We start from the raw sequence: 19902 nt of genomic DNA on the forward strand, positions 1-19902 counted from the left end.
GTTGACACTCCATGTAGTAGACGTCGATGGTCAACTTATATGTTCTTATTTTATCTTTTTTTTACTAAAGGATAAAGTCTTTAGAAAAAGTACCTTAAAGTAAACTACGATTTGAGTAAAAATTAAAAATATGTAATATTACGATAGTGTATTCTATATCTTATATTTAAATTTCCCGGGTTCTTGTTTCAGTTCAACATATTTTTTCGTACCAATCACTTTCTAGCATCAGCTTCTTTACTAAAGTACCTTAAATCTCATTGGCCGGAAAAATCGAATGATAGCCAGTAGCCACGCGTAAGAAATCAGACGACTGTCAACACAAGTTTACGCTATAAACTATAAACATCAGAAACATAACAAAGAGACTAGTGAGAAGACGAAAAGGATTAGCGTTTATCCTTACACCAATTTTACAACGCAGCAGTTCTCGAATTTTTATTTCAAGTGAAAATTTGATAGAAATAGTTATCTTATAAAACAAGTGTGAAAAAATCAAGAATGGCGACACGAAAGTTAAATACGCTGGAGGATTTGAGTGGTAAGTTTTAACTTTTATTAAAAGTAAATAAACAATAATTGATTTGAGCATGGCCCATGACTAATACGAAGTTCACGTTTCTTATCAAGGATATCGACTTACCGCGATTAATAACTATTAATAGCATGGGTGAACAAATTTCTAAAATATACTTTCAACTGCGCAGTTGTTTAAGGCATTCTGCAACAGATGGGCTTTGTTTACTTCATTTGTCCTTGGAATACTAAGTATTTAAAGAGGTTTCACGTTCTATTGCCGAGGTTAAGTGCTTAAATAATAACATTTACCTTTTATTGATTAAAGATAATGTATATTAAAATGATATAAACAGGAAATTTTGCGTTTCTAATCACCCAGTAGGTACTTTAGATTGCGAAAGCAATTCTTGTATACAACAGTAAATATCATAATTTAAATATATTTCATTAAAAGTTATAAAATTACTTATATGTATTTATAAGTTAAGTAATTTTATTTATTAAACATTAAAGCATAGTTTTCAATATAACAGTAACAGCTATAGCTGTTTTATATGATGTGTTAAATGCAAATAAATTCAGGGCCATTCCAAAATGCTAATTACTAGGCTATGAAAGTGCAAACCTGCTTACGGCACATGGGGCTGGCATCCCCTACTGGCATTAAAACCTATTTGATCTTCCGAAGCATGCTTCTAGCCTATAAAATCCCAACCGTATAATTCAATATTTGTCATTATATAATGGAAACAAATATGTATTCGTAATCCGTAGGGAACCTCCTACTCTTTGAACACACAATTTTAGCTAAGCACAGTGAAGATAAAAACAAGGCCATTGTGTTATCAGTACAAACATCGTATGATTGTATTATGTAAATGTAAAAATGGGGATTAGCTATCTATACTCAAACATAGTTCAGGGTACAATAAAGTTTATACTTGACTGATAATGTTATTAGTTTGTAATTTTCCAATTTTAATAACATGTGCTTTCTGTGGGGAGTAATTTCTATTGGGTTCATTTCATACCAATTAAATTAAGATCTATTTGACCCAACTTGTTTAACAACATTTCATGAATGATATATTATAAGCGTAAGCACTTGCTTGATTCTTAGTGTATATTTAAGTGATAGTAACTTGAAATAATGCAAGCTAAAAAAACACTTAACTAGTATTTCCTTTGAGACTGCTTTATAAATCTCCTGGTTACAATATTATGTCAACTCAATAAAGACCAACCACTTGGAGTAATTGAAAAATTAGGCTGACATCATACAATTGGATGCTTGAGATTTGCTGGGGGTGACACGTGATATGGTTCATTGATCTATATTACTTACATCCATGTCCTTTGGTCGTTTATTTTATTAAGTTTTATGCAAAAGTTTAATTTTATTAAATGTATGGCATACATGAAGCACAGAAAGCTGTTCACCTACTTACCTGTTTAAAAAGAAAATGTAACATAGTATATATGTAGAAATGGGTGCCCAAGCACAAGCTTAATAAGAGTTCATATAATACTACTTTTTTAATAATTTAATAAGTCAGTTTAGTGGTAAAATCAAATGTATACCATGGGCTTAATAGTATCATGTAAATAATAAAAATATAATATAAACATGTGTTTGTTAACTTAAGTTTAAGTAATAATTGTAAAGTATTATCTTCTTAAATTATTAATATTCAAATTAATAATGTTTATTGTGTTAAGTTCATCAGACGTGTATCGGTTTGTTGATAACTTATCTACTATATTAGTGTAATGTTTGTCAAATGTAGTGTTTTACATTATAAGATAAATTATGTATCATTAGGGAACTAAATATGACTTTAGATATTTTGTTCAGACAGAATGTCGAATAATGAAGTACATGTTTATTGCTATTAGTGTAAATAATATTTTTATTTAAAACTCCATTAAAATTTTATTAAAAATTAAATCCAGAGTTCATAGGAAAATGTTTAATCAACCAGTGTCACATAACCGACAAAGATACCTATTTTTTGCAATCATTGGTTTGCATTTGCAATATATATATACATATATATAATAATTATATTAATATTTTGAAAATTAAGAAAAAAAACCATTAACTTTATTGTGTATTCGTATATTTTGCGCATGCGTAACCAAAGACGCGACTCCTAAGTACCAGGGCGGCAGACCGTGTTAAAAGCATCCCCAAACAAAAGGTTCAATGACCTCAGTCGAGACGTCTAGGTGCACGACCTTCAATGTGATTAGTACTTGACTTTTATGCACTTCTAGTACTTATCATTTATTATACTTAATTTTAATGCTATTTAAATAATATTTGCGAACATAGCTCGATTATATATAATACGTGATCTTAAGTTTTTTAAGACCGATTCAGACATTTACAATGAATCTTAATTTTGCTAACAATGTTCTATGGTCTCTTAGGTATAGTAAGTAACATTATTATGTACATATTACGCCACGCTATGTATATTGGAAAATGACAACACGTGTAAATATTATGACGGATTACTAGTAATTATACACCTGCTACTTATGTTCACATTATAACGAGCATTGATTGCAAGTGAAACTTAATATCGTAAATGATATATTGCGGGTGTAAATATTGTAGGTCCTCCACAATGAAAGTTCGATTTTCTAATTCGTGATCTACAGCCAACGCACGCTGATTTGTGATAGAGTAGAGGTGTTGATAAACTATCGACTGTCCCTTTCGTTCGTGTTTATCTTACCATAACAATATATTTATTGATAAAGTATATACATTATACTGTATACATTTAAAGCAGAACTATAAAAAACGCACAGATGTTTTGAGTAAACTGCGTTCAGCAGTTTTCATGAGCACAGCAAGTTAAATTGTTTACATCGAGTTACTTGTAGCTGGATTTCTACGTCAGAAAACACTTTTTGCACAGTATTTGGGCGTTATCTTATCGTTGTTGTTAATTCGTTTCTATATTGTTTCGTTATCGATATTGAGTTTATTGATAACAATAAAAGTAATCCCCTTTTGACCTATAAAATCACTTATCACTAGATATTTTGTTTAATTTTGCCTGCGTATTGACTTCCTGGTCCTGTTTTTGAATTTAGAATTTTGAAAATGGAAGCAAAATTTATGTTTAATTATAAACACAGGCCATGTGCATGTGTTGTTGGTGGTTCGCCAAACACACCTCCTTCCTACACGTGCGATCCTTGTAATGATTATTTCTGTCTCTGACGTCAATTGTTTTATTGGAAAATGATATCATTCATATGCGTTTCATCGTTCCTTCATCCCTCCGCTTGTTTATGCTCCTTTCCTCCGTATTGCCTTGGTGGTTTCAGTGTGCGACTCATACACACACACGCGTAGGTTTGCTGTGCACCAAATGGATTTTATGTCTATGTGCGCGTTTAATTTAGTGAAGAAAAACATCGTGAAGAAACCGGCATATTTCAGGCACGTAAAGTTGAGTACCTGCTTGCCTATAAAAAAATGTACGATAAATATCAACATTCTGAGGCACCTACCTTTTAGGTTATAGCTTAATTGGTACTTTGAAAACTTAAGCTTAGGATTATTGGAATATGACGCAACTGAGAGTATATTTTTTTTTAAATTACTTAAAACATTACAAAAAATTTCTTTTTAATAAAATTCGCGTGCTACGGTGTTTCTAATTAAACTCCTCCGAAATGGTTCGATCGATATTAAAATGTTCTATGTTGGTATGTACTAAAAAGGTAGGCAAACACATTAAGAAGAAAATAAATAAATATAATATATAAAATATTTCCAATATACACATAATAGAAAACAAAGAAAATTACTAAATATTGAATTTTATTAAAACAATGTGAAGCCAACAATCAACTATATCATTAATTTAGAGACAGTGCCTTGATTGTCGCTAATGTTGATTAATAAATCAATTTCAAAATAATAGATTCATCTTTTTTAATTTAAATTAATTTCTAGTTTTCTGTACTCCAAAATCAGTGATGAACCTTTTATGAACCTGTTATTGTATTTATATTTAAAAACATTGGGGTGACACAAAGATAAACAAAACTAAAGCATCGATACAAAGCCCGCGCGCTGTGAATCACGTATCAGACAGTACCGCCCTTCACCTCACTAATGAGGCTAACAGTGTGTACACAGACCTGTTTGTCTGTAGCTTTTCTTTGTTAAGAAAATGGGACACTAATGTAGATAAGACATGATTTAATATAAACATGGATAGTTCCATCCTTAATCCTCATTTAACCACAGGTTTTGCTGTTCAAACTCAAACTAATTTTATTCATATAATTATTCATACAGAACTGGCAAAGAACTCTCCGCCACTCTTTTGTTTTTGAGGGTCGTAAATCAGTTATCTATATTTATAGTACATATATGAAATAATGTATTTAATTTTTATGTTTATATTATTTCTGTTAGGGTTGTCTGGACGAAACCTTTAGCTGTCAGACCTACCATTTACATCCTTTGTTACTTAATGAAGATTTTTTTTTGCTGTTTTGTGTCATTGTGGTGTTAATAAACTATTATATACAGTGTATTCAGCTAATGACCTGTGCCTTTTTTTTATAGAATAGGGGCAAATGATCACGAGGCTCATCTGATGTTAAGTGATACCGCCGCCCATGGACACTCCAGTTAGAGGGCTGGCATACCAAATGCCAAATACTCTTACATGGGGGGAGGGTCAAGAACCTCAAAAAATTGTAATACTTTAACGCTCCCTAAGTGTGGACTTGGTTAATATCACGTATGCCAATTCCGTGTGCTATTGACTAATCGAATATTAATTGAGTCTCAATGAGGATGCCATTCCCCTGAGGCATTTCCTAATAATCGTTTGCAGTAAGCGAATAGTTTTTATTTTTCGATTTAATCCATAGACAAAATGTAATAAAAGGATTTATTGAAAAACGTGTCTATGGTTCAATATGGCGTACGCTTCCGGTATTACGGGGTGCAAACCATATGACTGAAAATAATTATAATAAAGAAACTGATCAGGCTTGTAGAAACGTTAAGTGATTAAATCATATGCACTTGTAAATATACCGATGTTGCTTAAAAAAAGATTAGAAGGCTTGAAATCTATGCGATAACCCTTCAAACATCTGAAGTTTTTTTCTCTATGATATTGAAATTGTAGTGTGCAAAACATTCAACGTTTTATATGATTATCTTCTTGACACATGTTATTCCTGTTCCAACAATACCATCAATTTTTCAATTAATAAATATAGAATCGTTTTGTGCTAAATATATTACAACAGCGAAGAGACACAGTTTATTAATGTCTATGTATTAATACAAACATATCTTCTATGTAACAAGCCAATAAACTAAAAGAAAACAGATTGATTTTCAACGGATTGAAGCTATGCTTTATTATAAACTTATAATTATTTTACATAATTTATAATAATTCCAACGTTTCGCGTGCTTTACAGCGTGCGTGGTCACGGTGACTATATCTTAACCTCATATATAACCTCTAATAAACTTTCGTTTCTGGGATAAAAATTCTGCTTTTATATTTGAATATTCAAAATTTTATTTTGATTGTTCCTCTCTACATTATAAACGTAATACAGGCCAACCCTGGCACCTCGCGATCCCAAGGTTGCGGATAAGGAGAACTAAATCGTAAACATATACCGAAGATCATACTTGCCTATATCACGTAACATATAAAAAGAAGTCTGGCAAGACTGTTGTCTGTTTGTTTTTATTACGAACATTTAATGCATGCTGTGTTTGACTTTAAAAGGGTATATTATGTATGATTTTATTTTATTTTTCCTTTGTTTTATTTGCCCGTTGGCTGTTCTCTTTTTAAATACATACAACTGGCGCTGACGATACCTAAATCCATTAGGGAACGTTTACAAGTGTCCACGAAATTTGAGACTAAGCATCCATAATCCTTGACTCTGTCGGAACTATTTATTTCCATATCACGAGTTCATTTGGATGTTATTCGAGTATTATTTCTGAATATAATCGTTTCATATTTTTTTTATTCACTCGTTGCAATACTTATAGTACTAATAAACACAAATAATACGATACATAAAAATTACAAGGGATGCAATGGGCATTATCGCCAATAAGCTATCTCTTGCAGGCAACGGAAAAAAATAGCTAAAATGCAGTAGTGATTAACGATAAATATTAAAATTAATCAAAAAATATTTTTCAGATAATAATGTCATAATTTTTAATTAACGATATAAATAAAGTATAACTTGAACAATAAAAAATTGTGTAGATGTTCGGAATTAAAAGTTTTGTCCTTGTATTGTTTAATTAAATTACGTCGTGTTTCTCGTTAATTTTATGTAAAATTGTTCTGATATAATGCTAGTACACATCATTTTCTATGTGAGTCGACTCGCCTGTAAATAAATAATATTATTGTCTACAGTTTGGTACACCATTTAAAGCGCGGCAAGCAAAATCAAAGTGACAATCGTATCATCGAAGGATCGCACTTGACGTACGAATCATAAACTAAAGAATTATTGTCTGTGGTTGCGGTAGGCGCACATTTATTGCATTTTTACATGACGCTTTGATTGCTTTACAATTAAATGCATCCATATATTGCTGTGTGTGTCTGTTAATAAGAAAATATTGAATGTTATTTATACATACATATCGCTTCAACGTCATGAAAAGAGACCAACAGCTTTGTTCTTGGAAATAACAAGTGTAGACCAGACTAGGTGACACAATCATTGTTATTGTCCTAAGCTGTGACGTCGCCCTATTGTTTACTCCTGCGCACCTATCTGATAATGAACTTGTTTTGAAATTGACACTTCATCATCAAGAAACCTAACTTATCTGTTTTCTATTTATTATATACAATAGAAAATAGATAAGTTATATAGAATATTTGACATTTATGACCCTCTTACGACCGAACCCAATCATTAATCCATAATCTCAGATTGAAAAGAATCTGAGATCGGACCGTGACAGTCGATCGATCTGCATCCTAATAACCAAACCCTACGAAGACCATTTTTTGCGACGGATAGAATGCAATCTCTTCGCTCTTTACACTCATATATTATAAACAATATAAACCAAATTAAGTAAATAAAACCGTTCACATAAAATTAAAATATATAAGTCTATGTTTAAAACATATCAAATAGCTTTTTAATTATTTTAAAAACTTGTGTATGTTAAAATCTTAAGATAGGATATTTGCAACGTTGAACTGTCATTTTCATACAAAGGTCTATCTATCCACATACACCGATCCGACCTACCATGCTTGTATCGACAGCTGGCTATAACAATCCGTCGATTGGTTATTGGCACACTTTTATCAATATTTGCATTATGATGTCTATCCTAGATGGTCACAAATGGATTGAGATAGGTTATTGAGTTTGAGCGTTAATTTGGACATTGGAGCTCCTTTCCAACTTGCGGCTACAATTCCGCGCCAGCAATTCAATTAAACGCTAGTAGTTTTAATGATATTTAAAACAAAACACAATCATACCTTATTATCATACAATATCCACCTACGTACCAGCTTATATAAAAGTAATAACTTAGTGATTTTACAAGCTTCCTGTTGTGGACTACCTAGCTCTGGTAAGGACTAGTACGTCCAGGTGAACGGGTTTTTATGAATCACAGTTGGAATTGTAGCGTCCTTTATTAGTGTTCATAAAATGTCGCCAAACATTGTATCTTCATTATATGGTGTATGATTTAATATTGAGCAGTATCGGGCTTGTGGCTTGAGAGGTTTGAATTCCAGCTGTCTACCAATGGACTTTTCTTTATGTGTATGCATTTAACACGCGAACGCTGAAGGAAAATATCGAGGGGAGACATTTATTAGAAAAAAAATCGAATCGAAATTACACAGAAATCTGACGCTAAGACCGAGGGTAGTACATAAAAGTAGTAGGTCTCATAAGAAATATACAAAGTAAAAACCTTATAAACTTTAACTAAGCGTGCCTGTATTATGTCTACAGATACACATAATTATTCTGCAGCACCTCGATGGTTTAAATTCGTTAAGAACGGGATGTTTAATAATTATATCCTGCTCTGTTTTGAATTATCAACGAAATATCGGTATATCAAAGTTTATTGCACTAATACACATCGTTAATTGAACAGTTATATCCGTATGTTATTGCCAAAAGTCGACATGCCGCGCGTCACGATTCCTTCCACGGCGCTACGCAATAATTGCACATGCACGGTACATTCACATTTGCGCATACGCAGTGCTTTGTTTAATGTTTACGTTCGTTATTCAAAAATAATCTCAGTCTGCTTCGATCGCTCGGCGCGCGTGGACGCGCGGCCGGTGTATTGTTTTTTTGTTGATCTTTATTTAGTGCGCAATAAATCTGTGTATAGTCTGTGACGTGTCAACATGTACGAACCGAAGAGCGCAGTAGCGGTTGATGAACTTGGTAAATATTAATTATTGAATAAATTAATTCGGCGTTATCAGTGTTTTTATAAATAGTTTGTGATATTAATTTTTAATTAGTTTAATTATTTTGTGTTTGTAGTCAATTGTATAACGTTTCTAAATTTAAAACATTTATAAGATTTTTTGGATCTTAAATAATCTTTGAATGGTTGCTACCATTTAAAGATACATCCCTTCTTTATATGATACCTTTGAAAGAAACGCATGATGAGGCAAAATTCTTACTGTCAATATGAAAATGTATCGTCATATAGTAAACACATTAATTATTCACAATAGAAATTCATGTTTTAATATAAATTGTAAGTAATATCCGTTGCAGACGCTTCGTAAACGGGGACATGGAGTTTCGCTTTGCTCGATTCAATCTAGTTTGACTGGTTAAGGTTTCTCGTGTATTCGCTAGTTTGTATAAAAATATAATTGCAAAATTATGTTTGTGTAAATATTCACAATACGTAAAAGAAGCCGGTTTTGTGTTCGTTAATATCAAATTTTTCAAGACGCAATTCACGCGAACATTTTATTTCTGATGGTTTGAAGCAAAATATTCTCGTCTCCTCTGGCACAGTTGGAATCTATTGTAGTATATTAGTCTGAAAAATGTGAAAAAATTAATTCTAGATGCTTCTAGATCTGAGATGGTTACGAAGAGTTAAGGCGTTTGAAAAGCTACCAAGGTGTTCAGGGCCTCATTTATTGCGTCAGTCTTCAATACGAAATTGTTTTTTGCTGAAACAATTCAATTTTATTTGTCCTTGAAATTTAGTTTATAGATAAGAGTATATTTATTAGATTTTTTCGTTCGCTTTGCGTGTTTGCGTGTGTTAACAAGTGTTACGTATAATCAATAATTATTAGTCACGAATTGCAAATTATTGATAAATATAAATTATTTCAACTTAGGCCTCTTTGAAGGTGATCAAAAATCCGAGTTTATTTATTTCGTAATTCTAAAGATAACATAAATTATATATAAATCACAATTATACTAAATATAAAGCCAAACATGGAATGCATTTTATATACAGGTGCAATTACATTAACATATTATATAAAAAGGTGCAATTTTACGAAAGTCATTAAAATATATTTAAAGGATGTAAAAGTAAAACCTGTAGAGATAAAAAATCTTGGCCTTGATACTAATCTAGATACGCGTTATATGCCTCATTTTTGTCGTATTTAGTATTAAAGAAAAATACCTTAATGTCAAGAGAACTAATTATCTATAAAATTTTGTTACGCACATGAGAAAGCTTTGTAAATAGTTGACAAAAACACGGTGTATACCGTCTCCATATTCGTAAACAAATAGTAAACAAGTGAAGAATGCTGTAGGGACCGGTTCTGCCAAGCCGATACTTAGCCCAATAGCGCACTAGCGGCCAGGCCGCAGCGGCCAGGTCGCGGCGGCCATCGAGATAGAAACCATAGTATGAAATCGCCATATAGCACGCGCACCTGGCCGCACGCGGCCAGCGGCCACACCGAGCCGCAGCGGCCAGCGAGATCGAAGCGACGCATTTGCGGCCCGTTTTCGGCCGCTGGTCGCTGCGGCCACTAGGATCAATTGCATTGTAGTTAAATAAGCAGTGTGCGCGCACTAGCCGCGGCGGCCGCACCTGTCGTGGAACTACAGCGTGCTTTGTAATCATTGCGATGTCTTTCGACACGGAAAGATTTATAACTGATTTATTGATTATTTATTATTTATTGATGGACTTAATTTTCTTAACAGTTCTTCAAACGAAGACTTGCTCATCCGCAAATAATTAAAGAACTTTTCATCATATTGCTGAAGGTCGGTGAAATAAGTATGAAATAATCCCTTTGTTCGCCTTTCACGTAGTAAGGGATGGACCCAATATTTTTTTCTTTTATTTTTCTACTTCTTACTAAGATACAAAAGCACTGCTATTTCCTCAACGTCCATTTTGAAGCGCGCTGTATAAGCAACTGAGTATCGTAGCCGCAGTTTTGGCCGCGTTGCAAATCGCAACCCCTGCGGCCGGGCCGCGCGTCTGGCCGCTGCGGCCTGGCCGCTAGTGCGCTATTGCCCTTACGCCCACTACGATCACATTACGACTCGGAGATATATATAACAGATTGGAAATGAATGAATGTTAACGTTCCAAATTCAAAAAATATTTATTCATATAGATACACAATGTACCACATAAAAATGTCAAAAATCAAGGGCGTAGAACGGAAGAGAAGAACTGGCTATAAACTCTCCCTCCGCCTCTCTTTTTAATCGTCAAGTTTATTGTTTTACACAATGTTTTAAAAAGCAGCAACCATTACACTCATGGCGGTTTAAGTAATTAATGATAATAAAAAAAAACTAAAATGTATAAGGAATATTTTAATTTTTATTTAACAAATACCAATCGAGTATTTTCGTGTATGTCTCAAATATAGTTTCTGTATATCGACATAAAAAAAACCTAAAATTATTCATTCTCGTGTACAAATGAATGAATTATCGTTTAATACATTTTTAATTGTAAGACCAATCAATAGAAATATGTAATTAATTTATGAATGCATTTTAATGTCAGTTCAATTAAATATATATATATATTTTATATGTATTTTTTTATGCTTTTTTTTATATATGCATCTTGGAGAGTATGTATAACGCCCAAACCCAATTACCTATCTCAATCCATTTTCGACCAGGTGAGCCTCCTGCCCGATTGCCCCCTGTTCTATAAAAAAAATAGCATTCCACAAAAATCAGTGGGCATTTTCCTTTAACTATAATATAATATGCATTTCGGATTTCAGTGTAGATTATATGTATTTGTGGAAGGAAAATAAATGGATCTTGTTTTTGCGCCCTAAAATTAAACTTGTGTAACAGACCGTAACTCAGGTTAGATAATGATAAAAATGACCGGTATACTACCATAAAATGTCGGTTTTGTTATTATTATTTAGATAAGTAAATTCAAGATTAAATATTCAAAAATTTTGTTTCGTTTATTTATTCTGGATTTCTTAAAAGGGTTATAGATTGTTTACTTTAAGAAAATTAACTAAACGTATGTAGACAATGTTAATTCCCCTTTACAATCTACACGTTCAATTGGCAGATTTCTATGTCTTGTAGGGTTACCAACTTTTTTTTACAAAAAAAAGAATATTAAACAGTATTTTAGATATACATATTTTTAGAGCTTCTCGGACAACTTACTAATTCACAATATTTTTAAAAAAACTTCAATCGCACCATCGAAAATATAACTGAAATTAAAATAATTGCACAGAGCAGTGAGCGTCTAAGTATAACACATAATCACCAGAAAACGGTGAATCCCATGAAACACTAAAAAGTACAATTTAGTGAAAACAGTATAGTTGGCAACCCTAGTCTTGTGTTAATTCGGCGGTTACCTGAGAATTTCGTTAATCACCTCATTTCATTTGTCCCGTCCCAAATTGTTGTACCTGCTTACGATATTACCAATACAAAGGAATTCTTTAAAAAAACAAGGTAAATGCAACACCCTTGGTGTACTCGACATGTACATTGTAGCTAAAATATTTAAATATTTTATTTACTCGCGAGCCCTCTGGCATTGAGAGTGTCCATGGGCGGCGGTATCACTTAACATCAGCTGAGACTCCTGCCCGTTTGCCCCTGTTCTATAAAAAAAGATTAAATTGAAATAAAAAAGAGTACCGAGAGTTTTTTTACTCCATCTTTTTCTCTCGGCCTACACCCTCTGTCTTCATTGCCGATGAGTAGGGAATTTGTGACAACTTTTATGACGTGGAATAAGTGATACCTGTATCTTATATTCCAAAATAACCATATTTTATTTTTATGTATTGACACACATATTAATAAATGAAAGTAATGAATGGAGGTTGAAATTGGACTAATGAGATAGAGTAGTCAGTGGTGTTAACTGGGATCCATTCGGTGCTTTTTGATATATTTCGGTTTAAAACTCAGCAGCAATGCACTACCTGTTGGTTAGATAAACGTAAGCCATCATCAAATTGTAAATATTGCTCTTAACTATACAAAGCGTAAAGAACATTATTTGTGCTGTCAGAAAATAACAAAGTATTGTCTTTTATTAACATAAATTTTATTACAAGAAAACACTTTTTTAACGGATTGAATGTGTATTTTTTTATACACTTATAATTATTTTACATAATTTTAAAAAAAATCCGACGTTTCGCGTGCTTTACAGTGTGTGATCACAGTGACTGAAGACAAAAGGTGTTGAATGTCAAAAACTATCACAGCTGTAGAAAATGTTGTATTATCTATATTTATTTCCCCAGAGTTGATATCAACTAAAAGATGAAGGATTTTTGCAGAAATGACTCACGGTGTCCTCTATTTGCGCGGATCGTATAATATAGCTTCAATCCGTTAACAAAGTGTTTTTATTTAAATAAGAAAGTAACATTATACTTCGTAGTGTAAATCAATTAAATGTCTTGCTTTATCTGCCGTATAAGAACCGAATCGGCAACAAGAATATTTCACGTACATTCTTTAAAAAAAACATAAGTATTCAGTGTCTTTGGGTACTGTTAAATTAGTAAGTAAAACTCATCGCTTCTAAAGAAAACAATATTTTAACGGATTGAAGTTATGTATTATTGTAAACTTAAACATTATTTTAAAAATCCGTTAAAAAGTGTTTTCTTTAAATGTGTAAAAGTTATGTTAATAAAAGACACTCATCGCTTCTTCCAGAATCGTGGGTGGAGTTGAATTCCGATGGGCTTAATGGAGCTGAGAATGAATACATTCGCTTGCTACGTGAAGCACAGAGGGAGAGTCGGGACTCTTCTGTTCGACATTCGCGAGCCTCCAGCATGAAGGGCAGGTAATTAGCTTCAAATAATAAATACAAGAATGAAAGCTCCTTGGCTCGCAGTTTCCAAAAAGCCGAAAGATAGCTTGGCGTGACATATCGCGACAATACAGAAAGAAAAAATAGTCCTGTTTCCGCATAATATTGTGAATAGTTTTAAGATATTTAATCCTTTTTTTGTAATATAAGTTAACCGTGCAATGTCATTTGTCTAAGTTCACTCGCGTGGAAATAATAAGTAACCAAATATCCTTTGTAATAATATATTAATAATAATATTTTTGGATTATTTAATGAGAAGATGTTTCTTTGAAGAAGTTAATGATGAAGAACTTTGTTTCTCCTTGATGTGATTTTGTTACTTAGCCAACGGTTTTAGTAGCTACATAGCAATGGAATATTTGCTAAGCTACCCATTAGAGAGTATTACATAACTACTAAATAAAACAATTGATTTTATGTTTTTCCTTTACATAGAGTTCAAGAAGCTATTTTCGAGTTTTGGGCTTAACATTAATATATTTTTGTGTATATTGCGGGTAGTTATCGCGTCAAAGACAATTTGACGTTTCTAGTTTTGATCAAAATACTCGTCCTCAACTGCTGTAAATTGAAAATCTTTTTGACAAGAAGAAAGACCCCTTTGTCTTTAAAATGTTGCGGGGCGGGGATTGAATTACGCAATATTATTATTATTTTCGACTTTCGAGTTAATTACACCACAAAACAGCAATATTATTATTATTTTCGACTTTCGAGTTAATTACACCACAAAACATTCTACTAAATGTTTCGGCACGATACATGAGGAGGTGGGGGGAAGTCAAGTATTTTCAAAAATTGCGTGACGTTATACATGAACGCTCCCAAATAGAAGCTTTTCTTTACTAGAACTTTCTAGTGCATGCACTCAAAATGTGAGATATATATCGAACCAAGAAAACAACTTTTTTCCATATAAATTACATATAATGCATGGTTTCAGTCCTAAATCGCCGCCCAACAGTCCAAATCTCGAGCCATCCACTGAAGATGAGCTGAAGGGAGTCTACATCAATTGTTGGAGGGTATGTTTTATTGTTTCAATAAATACGTTAAGTGTTATGCACACAAAACATGTCTATGGTTTCGCTTAATTTTTCTTGTAATAAGATTTGATTTTTAAATAATAATAAGACTATGTTGTCCAAATTCCAGGATGAATCCAACGATTGGGTTTGGGAGTGGAGTAGCCGGCCTGATCAGCTACCCCCTAAGTAAGTGATTTATTAATAATTATTGTAGTTATCAGATTAATAATATAACATTTATAGACTTAGCTATAATGAAAAACCTTTTACTACTGTATGATGTCTAAATTGATTATAAAAAGGAATTTAAAAAAGGGAGATTTAGGACTTTTATTTATTTATTTCCCATTCTACAGTAACATATTTATTATTGTATAAATTAAACTAAAAACATTTAAATAAAACCTAAACCTATTTATTTCTTCTTGTAAATAATGCAATTCTTGTGAATTTAGCCAGTGTGCAACTAAATATATCCGTCTCACATGCAATAACATTCAGGGTGCGCAAAGCTCATGTAAATGGCGCGACGAGTAAATTTACGCGCTCGAAGTACTGCAACATGCAGTGCTTCTGCAGTCTGCAAGCTATTGCGACCTCTTATGGTCGAGTTTTTTTACTTGTTTTTGGCACACGCAGAGACAGTAAAAAATAAAATAATGAAAGAAATTGTGAAATGAAAAAGTGACAGTAAAATGAGACACATAAAATTACAAGATTCAATGTTCGAGAAAATGAGATAGGAAGTGTATAAACTGTACTAATGTTTCTATAAAATAAAATAAAAAAATAATATACGTTTATTTTGGAACATAAGTTCATCAAGATATCACTTATTCCACGTCATTAAATTCGAGCCTGTTGGCTCCCTACTCATCGGCAAAGAAGACAGAGGGTGTAAGAGAGAAAAAGCCGGCGTAAAAATAATGATATTTAAATAAAATTGATAAATTTTAAAATTTAAGTAGTCAAATTCAGGAAATGATCAGATTCACACTAATTTAAAGTCTCCTATCTCAGTCACTCCCACGCCAAATCTAATGAATTTGTGAGTCTGTCTCTCTCTACTGTCGCTTTCTTGTTTCAACGCCTTTTAATTATGTATAACGATTCTAAAGAATTCACTTCAATATATTCAAATATTATCCATTCAGGTAGGTATCACAATGTACACTTACGTCAAAAAAATATACATTGAATGCCTCAAATTTTACATTTATTTATTTATTTTATTTATTTATTAACACTTCGTTGCATTACATAAAAGGAAAATATTAAACATAATTTAATGACAAGCAATTGGCGGCCTTATCGCTTTAGAGCGATTTCTTCCAGACAACCACTGTTAGTAAAGGAAAAAACCACTATGAGTATATTAGATAAGGTAGGCAAGAAGTGCAAAAATAAAAAAGGGAAAACAAAAAAAAAGCATACTTAACAGAAACAAAAAGAAATAAAAATAAACTAAACTGATACAAGTTACATAAAACAAAACAAAAAGTAAACAGTGCACATGAATCATGACAATCCAATTCAAGATTCAAGATCGGTCTCACGCCATTTACTGCCAGTTCTCAAATTGTAGAGCGGAAGAGAAGAACTGGCAATAAACCGCAATAAATAATTTACTAATTTAGAATGGTGTTTTGCAGGGACTGGCGGTTCAAGCACCCGGTAAATGCTCGTGGTCCTCCCTCAGCCACCTCCTCCATTGAGGTGTTGGAGCAGCAGGCTAATATGCAGCAGGTGAGATGATTTTTTTTTTATTTTACTATTGAGTTTTGTATTTTTTTATAGTACATAGTATTGTCTTTTATTTACATAACTTTTACACATTTAAAGAAAAACACTTTTAACGGATTATAGTTATGTATTATTGTATTTAAACTTATAATTATTTGTACATAATTTTAAATTTAAACCGACGTTTTGCGTTGCGTGGTCACGGTGACTGAAGACAAAGGTGTTAAATGTCAAAAAGTATTACAGCTGCAGAAAATGTTGTGTTATCTGTATTTATTTCCCCGGAGTTGGTATCGACATACTTTAAAACGGAGTTTTGGGTACCGGTTATACAAACTATTAATTATTATTATTCCCAAAACATTTATTTTATTCTTTTGATATCATCAAAGTGATTACAGTTGAACTATAATGAATTAAACGGGATTGTCAACATAATATAATTGGTAATTTCCCGCACAGAATAAAAAAAAATTAATATTTTTTTATCTGCCTTAAAATGTATTTCATTTTTTATATGTATTCACAGAGCCATTGCTTATCCGTCCGTCGCACCTGCCTGTTTAGTCGCGGTGCTGTAGCGGCCGTTCTTGTCACCAACATTGTGTCTCTTCTCATTGGTGCCGGAATTGGGTGAGTAATTTTTAGTTATAAGTAACTAATGTCAAATAAGCCTAATAATAGCCTATAATAGTCCTTTAGTAAAATTTAAAGGTTTTTTGCTTTAAATATATAAGATTCGATTCCTGGAGTTAAAAGAAATCACAAGCTTTTCACAAAAAAATACATTAATTATCATTTCGGTTCAAATTTTTTTTTTAAACTGTTCTTTGATTTAACCGCATTCCTCTTTAATTCATAAACAAGAACTTCTGAATTTAAAAAAAAAATACAGATATAAAAAATAATTATATTTCTTCATATTATTTATTTATTTATTTACACGTCATTATCATAAAAAATTGAACATAATTAAATGAAAAGGAGGGTAACTGGCGGTTATTATAACCTTAAATCTTTATCAAATAGTACTTAATGCATTAAGATTACGGTCCATAAAACCATTTAAAAACTCTATATTAACTAGGTCAGTTATTTGTCTATTAGCAAAAATGATAAGAGTGACGCAAACTATCGTCCAGTGCATTACCCTCATTTTTTCACTTTTGTAAACATGTACCATGTGACTTACTGTGTACTTACTTACATGGCAGATAGCCCGAAGATCCTGGGTTCGATTCCCAGCAAAATATGTTTGGAATATGCCGCTTAAACTTTTTAACCCTTTTTTATTTCTGCACTTCTTGCCTACCTTATCTAATATACTCATAGTAGTTTTTTCCTTTACTAACAGTGTTTGTCTGGAAGAAATCGCTCTAAAGCGATAAGGCCGCCAGTTGCTTGTCATTAAATTATGTTTAATATTTTCCTTTTATGTAATGCAACGAAGTGTTAATAAATAAATAAACTTACTGAATGATAAATAATATTTCTTACATTATACATTTGGAACTGGCTTAAATATTGACAAGATTTTTTAATTTATGTATTTATTAGTGACTTTAGAATCTTTACAAATTGCTTTTTTTTTAAATTTTATTCCTTTTTTAATGAAAATTTTTTTCAGCGTTTGGTTGAGCAAAAAGGGAATGCTCCCTCCCAGACTGATTGTGCTGAACTGAATATATGAAAGACTGATATGATGGGTACAGGTATTACTATTTTTTTATATTATATACTTAAACTATGACAATATTGGCTAAAAATTTTCCATAATTTGTAACGGACTGTGGACAACAAAAATTGTAACCTTTTTTTTTGTTTTATTTGTATATATAATTTATATTATAAAATTGTCAAAGTAATAAGGAATTGAATAATAAAAAGAATTAAAGAAAAATATTCCAAAAAATAACACTTTCACAATCAAAATCCCAAAGGCAAGTTTATCGAATTTAATATGATTTTGTTTGTTTCAGATTGTAAGGTTTAGTAGCTAAAATGGTCACGCCTAGTGGGAAGATTTGAAAATAAATAATAAAAAAATAAAAAAAAATAATCTTTGTATCTAGACGTAGATCTTTTGTATTATATAAAAATTGATGTGATTGACTTTTTAACTATGTTTTAGTTGTCTTTTGATTTGGGGATTTCTCTTCTCTGTTCTTTTTTTTCTAGCATGACTTTTTTTATTTTCTGTAAACAAAGGGGAATTTGTTTTTATTTCAGTCACATCGATTTTTGTAATGTCACTTTTTATAATATTCTAGCGTATAAGTCTGTTAAAGTAAGACAAGATTTTTTTTATTTTAAACAGATGTTTATTTTTGCATTTTTTATATTTTTCTATGTCAGTGTAGCACAGATTTGTTTCATAAAAATGTAGATTTCTTAAACATCTGTTTCTTTCATAATAATGCTTCTATTCCAAAATGTTGCCATGTATAATAAATTGCTTTGAGGAAATGTTATGTCTAAATAAAATTATTTTATTAATAAGTTCATAATAGACGTTAACGTAGTGAAAAGTAGCTAATATTGTTTATTTTAACTGTGATTTCACAATTACATTTTTATATGGGACCTAAATTGTATTCATCGTCACACATCCCTCTGTTGCTCAATAACTGCTCATTCTGCTCATTCAAAATCTGTGACCCTTTGACATCTATTGAAGAATAGATTGAACACTCCGAAGTCCATATATTTTCATTACCAAGTTTTTATGACAAAATTTATTAAAATAATTTTTTAACTGATTGGAATGTTGAGTTTTTGGATTTATTATAAATAAAATATTAAATGATAAAGAATATTACTAAATTCTGTGTTATCATATGTGAAAATCAATGACGATTTTTTTTGAAGTAGAACACTTAAATTATTATTGTAGTTTTAGCATCGTAAAAGAATTGTTTCGTTTATATCATTGATTTTCATTTACAGATATGTATATATTTGTGATAATCATAATCATTAGTTTTAAGCGCTTGAAGTAATTCAATAAATACGCATTTTAATAATACACGAGTTTTATTTTTTCCTTTCCTCAGTAAATTATAGATGCAATCAAAACATACATACATACTTACATGTTACCTACATTTTGGTTACAAGGAAATCTCATAGAAAGGCCACAAGGCCATCTCACCATCTGACCGACCGAGCCATCGAGTGTTGGCTTTTTGATTTGCTCAAAGGCGCCTCAGCCGT

General features: G+C 31.8%; 1 protein-coding gene across 3 annotated transcripts; it reads left to right on the plus strand.

The window, feature by feature from the left end:
- Nucleotides 1-320: 320 nt before the first annotated feature.
- LOC110992545 (BCL2/adenovirus E1B 19 kDa protein-interacting protein 3) lies at nucleotides 321-19712 on the plus strand. 3 transcript variants are annotated; one of them, XM_022258417.2, is made up of 8 exons: nucleotides 321-541; nucleotides 13756-13888; nucleotides 14862-14943; nucleotides 15074-15132; nucleotides 16599-16692; nucleotides 17219-17322; nucleotides 18317-18401; nucleotides 18669-19712. In XM_022258417.2, exons 1-7 carry the CDS (start codon nucleotides 502-504, stop codon nucleotides 18369-18371), a joined length of 567 nt encoding a protein of 188 aa, XP_022114109.2. In that variant the 5' UTR covers nucleotides 321-501; the 3' UTR covers nucleotides 18372-18401; nucleotides 18669-19712. The 3 variants fall into 3 exon arrangements, with proteins under 3 accessions (XP_022114109.2, XP_022114108.2, XP_022114110.2); XM_022258416.2 differs by lacking the exon at nucleotides 321-541 and adding an exon at nucleotides 8840-9003; XM_022258418.2 differs by lacking the exon at nucleotides 321-541 and adding an exon at nucleotides 8840-9003 and having other exon boundaries at nucleotides 18317-18395.
- The last annotated feature ends 190 nt before the right edge of the window (nucleotides 19713-19902 follow it).

This window comes from Pieris rapae, chromosome 22 (genome assembly GCF_905147795.1).
Source record: "Pieris rapae chromosome 22, ilPieRapa1.1, whole genome shotgun sequence".
NCBI lineage: Eukaryota > Metazoa > Arthropoda > Insecta > Lepidoptera > Pieridae > Pieris > Pieris rapae.

Excerpts from the sequence above, each read along its gene's own strand:
- LOC110992545 (XM_022258417.2), top strand. The coding sequence starts at position 502 with ATGGCGACACGAAAGTTAAATACGCTGGAGGATTTGAGTG. Across the intron at positions 14,944-15,073 it reads TCTACATCAATTGTTGGAGG|GATGAATCCAACGATTGGGT; the intron begins GTATGTTTTATT and ends TCCAAATTCCAG. Across the intron at positions 16,693-17,218 it reads AGCAGGCTAATATGCAGCAG|AGCCATTGCTTATCCGTCCG; the intron begins GTGAGATGATTT and ends ATGTATTCACAG.